This window comes from Tamandua tetradactyla, chromosome 16, assembly GCF_023851605.1.
Source record: "Tamandua tetradactyla isolate mTamTet1 chromosome 16, mTamTet1.pri, whole genome shotgun sequence".
Lineage (NCBI taxonomy): Eukaryota > Metazoa > Chordata > Mammalia > Pilosa > Myrmecophagidae > Tamandua > Tamandua tetradactyla.
Genome location: NC_135342.1, coordinates 52,209,661 through 52,224,294, shown reverse-complemented (window position 1 = coordinate 52,224,294; position 14,634 = coordinate 52,209,661). Strand labels below are relative to the sequence as shown.

Here is a 14,634-nt window from a genome sequence, read left to right as displayed (position 1 = left end):
ACATTCCTGAGGTGTGGAGTGCATGTTAGGCTGGCTCCCCTCTGGTCGCTCCTTCCTCCTCAACTGCCTTGTCTAGTGAGATTATCAAGTTCTAAAGTAGTTGCTAACTGAAAATTTTGCATTATTTTACTGGTCTCCCCTCCTCAGCTGATGCATTGATTTGTTATTTTTAAATGAAAATATATATAGGGCTTTAATTTTATGAGGGTAAATATAATCTTACTTAATCTAAGGTACTCCTCCTTCATCAGTACAACATTTAATCAAAAGAAACATAAGAACTAACAAAAACAATACATGGTGAATAGATTTGTAGTAGTCTTTAGAGATGCAGAGGTTTTTATTGATCATCTGATGGTACAGATTTTAACTTGCAGATGTGGGCCCATGTAAAGACTAGTCTTACCTAACCCCCGTATTTTCTGTATGAAGAAACTGAAACTAAATTTCTTAGCGTTCAGTTTTAGCATGATTAAAGTACAAAGATCATATAGACTTTGGAGTTTGAGTATGAATCCAGATTCTTCAGCTCATAAACTATTGGATCTTAGTCTCATGAAATCTTTTAAGTGTCTAATCCTTCTTTCATAAAATGAGGCTGAATCTTTGAAGGGTGTTGTTGAAGGTTAAACCAAGGAAGCTCAGTAGAGTTTAATAAATAAGAGTTTATTTAGAACAGTATGCTAAACTTTTCAAAACTATATAGAAGTAAATATAACTACACAAATTTCTTGCTTTTCATGTAACTTATAATCTAATGAGAGACACAGACAATAAACGTAAATATAGTAGGTGATTATAGTGAGCATTATGAAGAAAAGGAAAGCAGGTTGAGGGGTGATGTAGGGGCAGGTCATGTTGCTATTTTAGGGAGGGTAGGCACAAAAGGGCTCACCAAAAAGATGATTTTAAACCTAAAGGAAGTGAGAGAAAAAACTATGTGTAGGTAACTAGAACTTCTCAGGTAGAGTGAATAGCAGGTATGAACATTGCTAAGCTTGAGGAATAATTTGAGATCAAGGGCAGCATCTAAAACACCGAGGTTAGAGGTAGCTGGTGGCCAGATCATTTAGAGCCTTTCCTTGTAATCCATTGTAAAGATGTGTGTTGGCAGAGATTGCAGGTTACATTTTTAGGGTAAGATAATACGCAGAAGAAGCGATATTCTTGTGAGTCCAGCTTGTTATAAAATTGTTGCCATAAAATATGCATTTCTAAACTTTGTCTTTTTACTATATGTTGTGGTTATGTTGCGTCATGTTTTTGGTGTAGATTTGATATTGACCAAGGTATACAGACTTATATGGCTTAATTATTGGTGGTTTTTCTCTTCCTGTATCCTTCCCGTTAGTTACTGTAAGAAACATTTAAAAAATATTTAATTGTAAAGTATTAGTGCTTCCGTACTCGTATTCCAAAATGAACAATTAATGTAAGGTAACTTGGGGATTTTTTCCTTGAGGTTGAGTCCCTCCATCTACCACCCCTCCCCTCAAAATATTCACTGCAAATTCATATTTTTGGTCTTTTTAGATTGTGAATCGGCACGGTCCTGAGGCAGACAGGCATTTATTACGCTGCCTATTTTCGCATGTGGATTTCAGTGGCGATGGTAAAAGCAGTGGCAAAGATTTCCATCAGGTATTTGAGGCTTACAGAGTTTATGTCGACTTAGCTATAATCGTTCAATGAATTGCATTTTGGGCGTAGTATATGTAGCAAGTAGCACATACAAGTAGCATCCAGAAAGAAGTTAGCTGGGTAACTAAAAGGTGTGCTTGCACTTTTCCTTTCCTTCTGCCTGACTGTAGACCATTACAGCTATCTAGTTCAGGCTTAGAAAGCTGGGGGATCTGATCTGCCTAAAGGAAGCAGAAATGGGGATGTCTGGTTTGACAAGTAAGTAAGGCAGAGGGAGGAGTGTCTCACTGAGTCTCTTTGTCTTAATTCTCAATCTGGTAATAGTTTCTCATGATACTGCCCTTACAGTTGTCTTGTCAATAGACATCATTTTCTGGCAGTTTTTGCTTTAACATTTGTTGCTAATATTTTAACTAGTTTAAATGGGGACTTTAAATAGCTGATTTTGATAATGTAGAGACAGTATACAATATTAGATAATACTTTAATGTGCTGAACCTCTCCTTTTATATGTGCAAGATGATGAATATCAGTACTAATGAAAATTCCTTTTTTTATTCTTAAAGACTCAGTTTCTGATTCAGGAGTGTGCATCACTGATTACAAAGCCAAATTTTATCTCGACGCTATCCTATGCCATTGATAATCCATTGCACTATCAGAAGGTTGGTATTGATATTTTTAGGCAGTTAATTTGATGATAAATGGAATCTTATCTAAAACTAGGTAATGTGAAGGCTTAAGCTTTGTTATTATTAATCTGAAGTTAATAGGATTTTAGTCCACAGTTCTAGAACATGGTGTATTATTTCTAATAATACTACTGAATTGTTTTTATTGGTCAATATCTACATAATTGGGTAGACAGATGCTTTTGAAAACTGTAAATTAAAGAGAGTGTGTTGTTTTAAAATAGTTTCCTTTGTTTCAGAGTTTAAAGCCTGCACCCCACTTATTTGCCCAGCTGAGTAAAGTTCTCAAGTTAAGCAAAGTACAAGAGGTAAGAAATTTAAGAAAAGAGATGTTGGTGAAATTAAAATTAAAAATCACCATTGGACTTTCTGGTCAATTTATTCTCCTTTTTTTCAGGTAATTTTTGGCCTTGCCCTCTTGAATTCTTCCAGCTCAGATCTCAGAGGTTTTGGTACGTTTTATCCCTAAAAATCCTAGAGTGAAGAAAGAATTTTATAAAAAGTTCATGGATGTTTGAATTTCGAGGCTGCATAGTTTAGAGTTAGAGAGTAAGATCCTAAGATTGATTTCTTTAGGTCTCTTTAAAGATTAATTTTTTTTTATACCTACCAACTGGTGTGAAAACGTTAGATGGGATGGCAAGCAAATTGGATGAATGAGAATGCAAAACCTCTATATTTTGATCACCTGTGATCTTTTACCGATACAGTGCAGAAATGACTTGGCTTTTGTTTACCTGATTTCAGCTGCCCAGTTTATCAAACAGAAGCTTCCTGATCTTCTACGTTCTTACATTGACGCAGACGTCAGTGGAAATCAAGAAGGTGGCTTCCAAGATATAGCAATAGAGGTCCTACACCTTCTCCTCTCCCATCTCCTCTTTGGGCAGAAGGGAGCCTTTGGAGTTGGACAGGAACAGATAGACGCTTTTCTTAAGACTCTGCGCAGAGGTAAGAGAACCTACAAAGGATGATTTCTTTGTATGATCAAAAATGTAACAAAAGCATTTTTGGATGTAAGTGAAGATGGGGATTTACATTTACCATCCTGTCCTTATATTGGTAATCTTTATGAGGAAGAGTATTTTAGAATTTAAGAGAGGAAAGTGAAAAAGCCTGCGTAGAAAAGATACGAAAGGAACATAATGTCAAAAATAATCTTGTAATATAAATTCAGCCATAGTCAAGACTTTGTAAACTTCCATGTATTCTTTATTCCCCTTACAGTGGTTATATTGTAGTGACATGCTGTTTTTAGTTTTTTTAAATTTTTAGTAACCTTTCATGTGTTCTCAGTTTTAATATACCTACTGCCTGCTTGACTGTTCAGCTGTTGTTATACTAAGATAACTCCTGGGTCTAACGTCGTCATTCTTTGTTCCTCTGACCCTTCTCTTAGATAAATATTGCTTTAAAATAAATCTTTGAGGGCGGGCCACAGTGGCTCAGTGGCAGAGTTCTTACCTGCTGTGCCAGAGACCCAGGTTTGATTCCTGGTGCCTGCCCATGCAAAAAATAAAAGTAAATAAATAAATAAATCTTTGATGGTGGACTAACATCCTCGCTGTTTTTCCCTCCCTAAGTCTTTTTTTGTTTTTTTGGTACATGTTGGGAATCGCACCCGGGTCTCCTGTATGAAAGGCAAGCATTCATTCTAAAACTGAACCACCCTTGCAACCTCCTCCCTAAGTCTTAAGATAGCTTAATTTTTAAACTACATTAGCTTTTGCAGTAATAGACATTTTTCCATTAGTCAGGGAAATAATTAGACTCTGATATTCTATGTGCTTATGTTTCTGAATTGATAGCCCTATTATGAAAATTTAAAGTAATATTTAGGGTGTGAATTGCTCAGTAAGGCACTGGAACACCCATATGAAAAATAAAAGTATACTTGAGCAATTTTTGTGATAAAGATACTCAGATTTTGCAATTAGTGTCACAGTCATAACTTGGGCTAGATAGGTTGGGAAAAAAGTAAACTTTGAATACGAACTTGTGGAGAATGAGTTTGAAGGACTTTTTGAGAGAGAGAAAAAGAGGATTGTTTGCATTTAATCAGCATAGAAGTTGTAATTAGTTCTTTTTCCTCCCTCAGATTTTCCCCAGGAACGTTGTCCCGTGGTGCTTGCACCACTTTTATACCCTGAAAAACGGGACATTCTAATGGACAGGATCCTGCCTGATTCTGGAGGGGTAGCTAAAACCATGATGGAGAGCTCTCTGGCTGATTTCATGCAAGAAGTAGGCTATGGCTTTTGTGCAAGGTTGGTACTCTTATAGGATGATAGGATTCTTCAGCATAAAGCAAGTTCCTAAAAATCCTTAATGTTAATTTTTATCTGTCATCTTTACTATTCAACATGTTTGCTTCTTAAGTTTTGGTGGCTAAATGTATTACTTTATTCCCCCTGCCCTGACAATACCAGAGGTTTTAATCTAGTTGCCAGGACAGGTTTTTGGGTTTTTTTAAAGCTTTTGGGGGTGGGGGTTGTTGAGGCAAGTTTTTACTTAATGTGCTTTCTCCTCCCTCCCTTCACCCTCCATTTCCTCACTAGGCTTTCATCTCCTACCACCATCTATTTCTGTCCTTTTTTTAAAAATCCTACCTTTCACATATTCTTTTCACCTGCTAAGGGTACTGAAGAAAATTTTTTCACCTGTTTACTAAACAGGGCACTTAGAATGCTGATATATTGGATTATTAATATTTTTGAGAGTAAGTTATCAAGGACATTAATATGCTTTGCTTTGACTTTAGCTGTAACTTTTTAAAAGTTTTTTTATTGTGAAATACAACATATGTACAAAAAGATCAATGAATGTCAAAGTACATTGTAACAAGTAGTTATGGAACAGATTTTAGAGTTCGGTTTGGGTCACAGGTCTACAATTTTAGGTTTTTCCTTCCGGCTGCTCCGAGACACTGGAGACTAAGAGAAATCTCCATATAATGGTTCCAGCAGTCATACTCCTTTGTTAAATTCTTTCTTCTTTGTTATAACTCCTCCTCCTCCTTTGAACCTTCTCCCAGTCTTCAGGGAAATTTGGACTATGCCCATTCTAATTTTTCATGTTGGAAAGCGATGTCAATAGTATGATGTTCTTGGAGAGGCTAACCCCTCTGGGTTTCAGTGTTTATCTGGCCTAGGAACCATCTGGAAAATAAACTTAGTGTGTGAAGTTTTTGTAGAATCTCAGATAGAGCCCTAGGTGTTCTTTAGAGTTAACAGGAATGGTTTGGTTGAGGGTTGGCAAACTCTGGTAATTAGCAATATCTAGCTGAAGTTTGCGGAAAAGTAGCCTCCAGGATAGCCTCTCCACCCTATATGAACTCTCTTAGCTCCTTTGATGACCTTATTTTGTTACATTTCTTTTCCCAGTTTTGGTCAGGAAGGTGTTATTAACCCCACTAACTATAACTTCTAATGTCTATTTAAAACCCTCATACAAACCACAGTTCCTCTTACGATTGAAACAATGTATTTTTTGTGTGCTTGGCATAAAACTTCTGTTTAATTAAGCTTAAGAATGCAAATCGAAAAAGTAGCTATATTTTCAAGTCTTTGTACATATCATAATCAAACTCATCTCAAATTTCAGTATTTTGATTCATACAAGAAAATTGAAGAGGATGATTTTACATGTTTTATTACTCTTTTGGCTCATATTTTCTTCCAGTGAACATTTTGAGGTTTTCCATTTTAAGAAGTTTTTTAAGTTCTAGCTATATAAAAATAACGAGAAGTGAGGCTTTTTACTTTGTCTATATATAGGGATTTCACACAGGCAGTTTAAAATCTTGGTATTGAGGAGGATAGTAGCAGTTCTTTTAAGTTATACATTTTTTTCAGTATTGAAGAATGTCGCAATATAATCATGCAGTTTGGTGTTCGGGAGGTCACAGCTGCCCAGGTCGCAAGGGTTTTGGGAATGATGGCTCGAACTCATTCAGGATTAACAGATGGTATTCCATTACAGGTAAGTGTATAGAATTCAGCTATTTTATGAAGGTAATGTCCTTTGTTCTTTCTTTCTTAACTTAATTAAATTACAATATGATTGGTTGTTTTACCAGCCAGAGTTGACCACATTAAGTATTTGGGTTTGTTTAATGCAAGTTTAACCTCTGCAGAGCATCTCTGCTCCTGGCAGTGGGATCTGGAGTGATGGAAAGGATAAAAGTGATGGAGCACAGGCACACACGTGGAATGTAGAAGTGTTGATTGATGTTCTCAAAGAACTGGTGAGTATGTGTGATCATGGTTTTTTATTCATTACTGTGTTATGATGTCCAGAGAAAGCAAATTTTAATGAATAAAGTGTCCAGGTGAATGAGAGCAATAATATCGTGAATTTACCGATTTCAACCAAGTCTTCAAAAATCAAGTAGTAAAGTAGCCAAGAACAGTATATAATCAAATTCAAGTTTTATTTATTAGTGAAAGTTACCGTACAATTCAGAACCAATATACTGCCAAAGTGAATTGGTGGGGTGGTTCTTTCAGGGGACTAATTTGTTAGAAAGTAATGATTGCATAGAAAAGATTGAAAAAGAGGACTTTTCAGAATGTCTTCTGGTAGGTACAACAAAAAACACCATCAAGTCATGTTTATAGTGAATAGGGATAATAAAAACCCATATTTAACCTTACTACTTCACTTCTACGTTATCCACAATCTGAATCCCAAATAAAATACCTCTCCTGAAGTGTTAAAGTATTTAAAACATAAAAGAATGTAGCATTGAAATATTAACAGGAAGTGATAAAATTTAGTCAAAGGGAGAATTGTGTAATCAGTCCTTACTGTTGTCAGTCTTGTTCATAAAGTGTCAAGAAAAAAGTGTGACAAGAGTAAACAGTACACACACACACACAATTCTTTGTGAGATGTCCAGATCATATATCTTATTTCTCATCTTCATTTTTCCACTTTTGCAGTTTATAGGAAAAATCTGGTTACAGATAATCAGGCTATTCTCTATCATCTTAACTAGTACCAGCATCAGTGGGTTTTCTTTTTATTTTTCTTAATAGTAGATGTACTTTTAGTGTTCATGCTATTCTCCTTTACTAACAGTAAGAAAAAGAATATGGGATATTGCAGAAAACTTGGAAAAATGGAAGGGGGAAAAATAAAAGAAAACGAAAACTAAAAAATCACTTATGGCTATCCATTAAATGTTTTGCTTCTATCTTTACAGTTGTCTTGAAAAACTGGAGAACTCTTGAAAAGGTGGAGAACATGTCTTTTTCACTCAGTAGCTCTGTTTTTTGTCCTTTGTTGCCCTATTAAAAATACTTCTTTGAAGAATGGCTAAGTACAATTTTCCATGTTATCTGGAATCTATTTAATTCCTGATTTCAGAGAGAACTGGCTATAAATTGAAAAGCCTGTACTGTGCTTGAACAATTGACTCACCTCTTTTTTCACTTCTTCTCCCCCACCCCCCCATATTAGGGTTTTCCTATATATTCTTTGTAGGCAGACTCCAGAATTCCAGATTATACATGGGGCCTGTGGTTTGGTTTGTTGATTGCCTGAAGGGTTGGGTGAAGGAAACCTCAGTGGCATGCCTGTGGGTTTACCAAACCTCTTTCCATCTAGGATAGTATTTTTTAGTTGTAAATTTATGGTACAGTATACAGCTAGTCCTCAAAACCAATTTAAAAAAGAAAAAAATTTTGGACAGTATTAAAAATAAAGACTACAGAGAGGATAAAAACCACTTATAACCCCTGTCCATCTTTTAAGACATCCACTCCTCTCCCCTATATTGGGCCTACTTCTAGATTTTAGCTCCTAGTCTAGCGCTATTGACATCACTTTCAGCAATTGTAACAAATATATCCAATACAAGGTGTTAATAATAAGGTAGTATATGGGATTTTACGCATGATTGTTCTGTAAATTCATAACTTCTCAACTTCTTTTAAAGAATAATCTGGAACATATTCCCTAATGTGTATATTGAATGCTTCTAAGGGAGTCTTTAGTTAATTAAGAATGATGTTTGGGTTGATTTGTCCTTGCCACTTTGTTCCAAAGTGATAGAATCTTGATGTAAAGAGGAGGCGCTAAGTGAAGGACTGTTAATTTGACAGATTGTCATGAGAGCTGTATTTGGAGTCAGAGGAGGAGAGAGGGCTTCCCCTTACTCAGAAGTTCAGAAGTATGTGTTTAATTTAAAGATTGGCGTATCTTGCTCATAAAGCCATTTATCTTGAGTTTTATAAGTTTCTGTCTTTTAAAAGGCCAGAAAGGTTAAGATAAGCACATTACTGATTTAATTTGGCCCTTTGGATAAAGCATCAAAACATGCACATTTTTTGTTCATTATGCTTTGACATACTTGGTTCTTTTTTTAGAACCCAAGTTTGAATTTCAAGGAAGTCACTTATGAACTGGACCATCCTGGATTTCAAATTCGTGACAGTAAAGGACTTCACAATGTGGTTTATGGTATTCAAAGGGGTCTGGGTATGGACGTATTCCCAGTTGATCTCATATATAGACCTTGGAAACATGCCGAAGGCCAGGTAAGTAAATGGTGTTAAGCTGTAGATGGAAGATGAAATAATGACTTACTCCTTATAAATGTCATTTACCCATTGATTAAAATACTGTTTTCTAGTGTAATCTGTTTGGCAAATTTCAGAAATGCAGGGACTATCATAAATATTGAAGGAATGTTATTCCAGTTTTTTTTTTTTTTTTTTTTTTTACATGGGCAGGCACTATGATTTGAACCCACGTTTCTGGAATGGCAGGCAAGAACTCTGCCTGCTGAGCCATTGTGGCTCGCCCTATTGTAGTTCTAATACTAGTAAGATTCTGTTGAAGTGCATCAATCAAGCTACTTTCCGAATAGTTTAGTGATGTTTTTCTCATGGCCATGTCATTATGTACTTTTTAAAAAAAATTTTTATTAATTAAAAAAATTACAAGAAACACAAAAATTCCCAACAGATACACTCAGCAATTCACAATATCATCACATAGTTGCATATTCATCATTATGATCATCTCCCAGAACATGAGCATCAATTCAGAAAAAGAAATAAAAACACAACAGAAAAATATAACAAACAGAAAAAAAAAATTTTACATGCCATACCCCTTACTGATCCCTTTCATTGATCACTAACATTTCAAACGAAACTCATTTTAACATTTGTTCCCCCTATTATTTATTTTTATTCCATATGTTCCTCTCATCTGTTGACAAGGTAAATAAAAGGAGCATCAGACACAAGCTTTTCACAATCACACAGTCACATTGTGAAAGCTATATCATTATACAATCATCATCAAGAAACATGGCTACTGGAACACAGCTCTACATTTTCAGGCAGTTCCCTCCAGCCTCTCCATTACATCTTGAATAACAAGGTGATACCTACTTAATGCATAAGAATAACCTCCAGGATAACCTCTGGACTCTGTTTGGAATCTCTCAGCCATTGACACTTTGTCTCATTTCACTCTTCCCCCTTTTGGTTGAGAAGGTTTTCTCAATCCCTTGATGCTGGGTCTCAGCTCATTCTAGAGTTTTTCTCAATCCCTTGATGCTGAATCTCAGCTCATTCTGGGATTTCTGTCCCACACTGCCAGTGAGATCCACACCCCTGGTAGTCATATGCCACATAGACAGGGGGAGGGTGGTGAGTCTGCTTGCTGTGTTGGCTGGAGAGAGAGGCCACATCTGAGCAACAAAAGAGGTTCTCTTGGGGGTGACTCTTAGGCTTAATTTTAAGTAGGCGTGACCTATCCCCTGTGGGGTTAAGTTTCATATGAACAAACCCCAAGACTGGGGGCTCAGCCTAGAGCTTTGGTTGTCCACACTGCTTGTGAGAATATCAAGAATTCAACTTGGGGATGTAGAATTTTCCCCCGTTCTCACCATTCCCCTAAGGGGACTTTGCAAATACTTTTCCACTCACTGATCAAATCACTCTGGGATTCATCAGGGCATCACCTGGACAAACCAACAGAATCTCATGTCCTATACAGAGTTCCATGTACTTAAGGTGTTCAATCAACTATCTACATAAGTTATATGAGGCGATGCACTAGTCAAAGTATAGATTTGTACCAAATAAACATTTTCTGCTTTAGTCTCACACATTGGTTGAAATTTTAAACTATTAAGTACCATCTATTTTCAGCACACTGCAGTAATGACATTCTTTTGTTCATCCTCATGCAAAAACATTTTTCAAATTTGTACATTTAGTCACTATCATTATACACTCTAGGCATTCCTAGATTACACCATCTCAATCTTTATCGTCTACCTTTCTTTGTGATTTCATTTATGCCCCAGCCCTCCTCCCTCTATCATTCTCATATGCAGCTTCATTCAGTGTTTTAACATAATTGTATTACAGTTAGGTAATATTGTACTGTTCATTTCTGAGTTTTTATATTCAGTCCTGTTGCACAGTCTGTATCCCTTCAGCTCCAGTTACCCAATATCTTACCCTATTTCTGTCTCCTGATGGTCTCTGTTACCAAGGAAATATTCCAAGTTTATTCACTAATGTCAGTTCATATCAGTGAGACCATACAGTATTTGTCCTTTTGTTTCTGGCTAATCACACTCAGCATAATGTCCTTAAGGTCCATTCATGTTGTTACCTACTTCATAACTTTATTCTGTCTTACAGCTGCATAATATTCTATCGTATGTAAATGTCACAGTTTGTTTAGCCACTCATCTGTTGATGGACATTTTGGCTGTATCCATCTCTTGGTAATTGTTAATAATGCTGCTATAAACATTGGTGTGTAAATGTCCATTTGTGTCCTTGGCCTCGTGTCCTTTGAGTAGAGACAGCATATAGATGGGTCCTGTTTTTTAATCCATTCTGCCAGACTATGTCTTTTGATTGGAGAGTTTAATCCATTAACATTCAGTGTTATTACTGCATGGGTAGTACTTTCTTCTACTATTTTGCCTTCTGGATTTTATATGTCCTAACTAATTTTCCTTCTTTTTACCTTTCCTCATAGTCTTCCTTTCTATACTCTTCTCCACACCTCTCTCTTCTGTCTTCCTATCTGTCTCTAGTGTTCCCTTTAGTATTTCTTGCAGAACAGGTCTCTTGATCACAAATTATCTCAGTTATTTTTTGTCTGAAAATGTTTTAATTTCTCCCTCATTTTTGAAGGACAGTTTTGCTGGATATAGAATTCTTGGTTGGTAGTTTTTCTCTTTTAGTAATTTAAATATATTATCCCACTGTCTTCTCGCCTCCATGGTTTCTGCTGAGAGATCTGAGAATAGTCTTATTGGGCTTCCCTTGTATGTGATGGATTGCTTTTCTCTTGCTGCTTTCAGGATCCTCTCTTTCTCTTTGACCTCTGACATTCTGATTATTAAATGCCTTAGAGTATGTCTATTTGGATCTATTCTCTTTGGGGTACGCTGCACTTCTTGGATCTGTAATTTTAAGTCTTTCATAAGAGTTGGGAAATTTTCAGTGATAATTTTCTCTATTAGTTTTTTTCCTCCTTTTCCCTTCTCTTCTCCTTCTGGGACACCCACAACACGTATATTCGTGCGTTTCATATTGTCTTTCAATTCCCTGAGTCCCTGCTCATATTTTTCCATTTTTTTTCCTATAGATTCTGTTTCTTGTCAGAATTCAGATGTTCCGTCCTCCAGTTTTGAAATCCTATGTTCTGTCTCTCGAAATCTACCATTGTAGGTTTCCATTGTTTTTTTCATCTCTTCTACTGTGTCTTTCATTCCCATAAGTTCTGTGATTTGTTTTTTCAGACTTTCAGTTTCTTCTTTTTGTTCTTTCCTTGCCTTCTTTATATCCTCCCTCAGTTCATTGATTTGGTTTTTGATGAGGTTTTCAATGTCTGTTAGTATATTCTGAATTAATTGTTTCAGCTCCTGTATGTCATTTGAATTGTTGGTTTGTTCCTTTGACTGGGCCATATCTTCAATTTTCCTAGTGTGATTTGTTATTTTTTGCCTGCGTCTAGGCATTTAATTACCTTAATTAGTTTATTCTAGAAATTGCTTTCACTTCTTTTATCTAGGGTTTTCTTGCTGGATGAATTTGTTGTCTTTCTATTCTTTGACATTCCGTTCAGCTTTATCTGGACCTTTAGCTTAAGTTTTGTTTAACAGAGGAGAATTTTTCAGTTCTTATTTTCTTGTTTCTTGCCCTGCTTGTGTGGTGCCTTCCCCCCCCACACACTTAGGAGGGTCCACTTAGATGTTATAGACCCCAGCCAGATTTTCCCAGACCAAACTGGCCTCCTATCAGGAGGAAAGAGTCACCTGCATAGGTTTTCCCTAAGGGTGAGACCCAGCAGGTTGAAAGACTTTACTGTGAAGTCTCTGGACTCTGTTTTTCTTATCCTGCCCAGTATGTGGCGCTTGTCTGCCTGCATGTCCCACCAGCATAAGATGATGAGGTACCTTTAACTTTGGCTGACTCTCCCTGCTGGGGGAGTGGTGGGGACAGAGGAGAGGTTGTAGGCTTTTTTTAATGGGTTCAGATTACCAAGCCCTGGTGTCTGAATTCCTTGATGGAAGGATTCCACCTGGGTGGGGCTTCACCCCTCCCCTGAGGAAGGCACCGGCTCCCACTAAGCCCCCAAAAGAGCTCACTTCTGCCTATGCCTGGGGCAGTTGCAGCCTGAAAAGTACTGCCGCTGTATCCAGAGGCAGTCAAGCCTTTGTAGATAAACAGCCGCAAAAACCTCTGTTTCCTTCTCCCCCCCCCCCCCTTTTCTGTCAGTCCTGCCACCTTGGCGCTGGGGCAAAAATGAGCAACCTCCATTTTGATCAGGTTCACCTAAGCTGGGGGCCTATTTTTAGTAGTCAGAATTTGTTAATTAGTTCCAGAATTGGCCTTTGATTGTTCCCAGTCCCTGCTGCTGGTAAAGTCCTTTCCTTTCCCCTCTGGGAAGCGCCCTGTGGGGGAGGGGTGCTGGCCGCCACAGCTTTGGGAACTCACGGTTCTGGGGGGTGCTCGCAGTGGGTCCATCTGGTCCAGACTGGGATATGCTGTGTGTCCGGTACTGACGTGGCTCCAGGAGCTGTTCTGTACTGTTTCTGGTTATTTAGTAGTTGTTCTGGAGGACGAACTAAAATGCGCACGTTGTTAAGCCGTCATCTTGACTCGGAAGTCCTGGATTGCTCCATTATCCACTTTTTATTTGTCTGAATTATTTGGGTGTTTTGAAGGGCATATAAAAGATTTTAAGGAGAAATTGTCATTTTAATGATCTTAAAATTGAAATTAACCTAATGAAAATATTTCTAAGTTTTGTAGCATTTGTAATTATATAATGGTAAAGACTTTCTTTTGTTCCAGCTCTCCTTCATTCAACATTCCCTTATAAATCCAGAGATTTTCTGCTTTGCTGACTATCCCTGTCATAGTGTTGCCACTGATATTCTGAAAGCACCACCAGAGGATGACAATCGAGAAATTGCCACATGGTAAACAGCTCTCATTTAGCTTTCCTTTAAATGGTCATTTTGCTTTTTCGAAAAGTAGAATTTATAGGAGCGAACATATATTAACAGATTTAAGTGAAATAAGTGTTTTTAGTGAGCATGTCCTTATTTTGATAGGCTGTTCAAAAGTCTCACCTGCTTTTTTCTTTTTGAATTATCTTTTGATTTGTATATGATGTCTTGTCATAAGCAGCACTAAGTGTTTCTGTAGTGGGGTGTTGGATTAAAATCTTTTTAATGCCCTTATTATTAGACACACCTGCTTTTGTAAAGTTGCCACTAGGTTGTTTTTTGTTGTTGTTTGTTTATTTTTTTAAATGCCGTAATTTCTTTATTCAGTCATCTGTTGATGGACATTTGGGTTCATTACAGTTTGGGACTATTATGAATAAGGCTTCCATAAACATTCAGATGTAGGTCTTTGTGTGAACATATGTTTTCATTTCTCCTGAGTAAATACCTAGGAGTGGAATTATTGGGTCACATATAGTTAAATATATGTTTAACTTTATAAGAAACTACCAACCTGTTTTCCAAAGCAGCTGTATCATTTTGCATTCCTGCTAACAGTGTATGAGAGAGTTCTAGTTGCTCCACATTCTTGCCAGTGCTTGGTATGATCAGTGTTTAATTTTAGCCATTCTCATATGTATGTAGTAGTATCTCACTGTATTTTTTCCCGTTATTAATTTTTTTATTGAGAAAAATCTACACAGACATACTTTCTGTACATGGTGCATAGTCAGTGGCTCACAATATCATCGCATAGTTGTGTATCCATCACCAAGATCATTTTTTTATTAGAACATT

The 14,634-nt window shown here is 36.9% G+C and overlaps 1 protein-coding gene across 9 annotated transcripts in view; it reads left to right on the top strand.

The window, feature by feature from the left end:
• Nucleotides 1-14,634, top strand: part of CNOT1 (CCR4-NOT transcription complex subunit 1) — a 160,827-nt gene that overhangs the window by 85,165 nt on the left and 61,028 nt on the right. For all 9 annotated transcript variants that reach the window (XM_077132594.1, XM_077132598.1, XM_077132595.1 and 6 more), the window contains 10 exons: nt 1,534-1,641; nt 2,208-2,306; nt 2,573-2,641; nt 2,731-2,785; nt 3,081-3,284; nt 4,432-4,600; nt 6,188-6,314; nt 6,469-6,579; nt 8,705-8,875; nt 13,679-13,806. In XM_077132594.1, the coding sequence (XP_076988709.1) occupies nt 1,534-1,641; nt 2,208-2,306; nt 2,573-2,641; nt 2,731-2,785; nt 3,081-3,284; nt 4,432-4,600; nt 6,188-6,314; nt 6,469-6,579; nt 8,705-8,875; nt 13,679-13,806 (1,241 nt within the window). The remainder of the gene's footprint in view (nt 1-1,533; nt 1,642-2,207; nt 2,307-2,572; nt 2,642-2,730; nt 2,786-3,080; nt 3,285-4,431; nt 4,601-6,187; nt 6,315-6,468; nt 6,580-8,704; nt 8,876-13,678; nt 13,807-14,634) is intronic.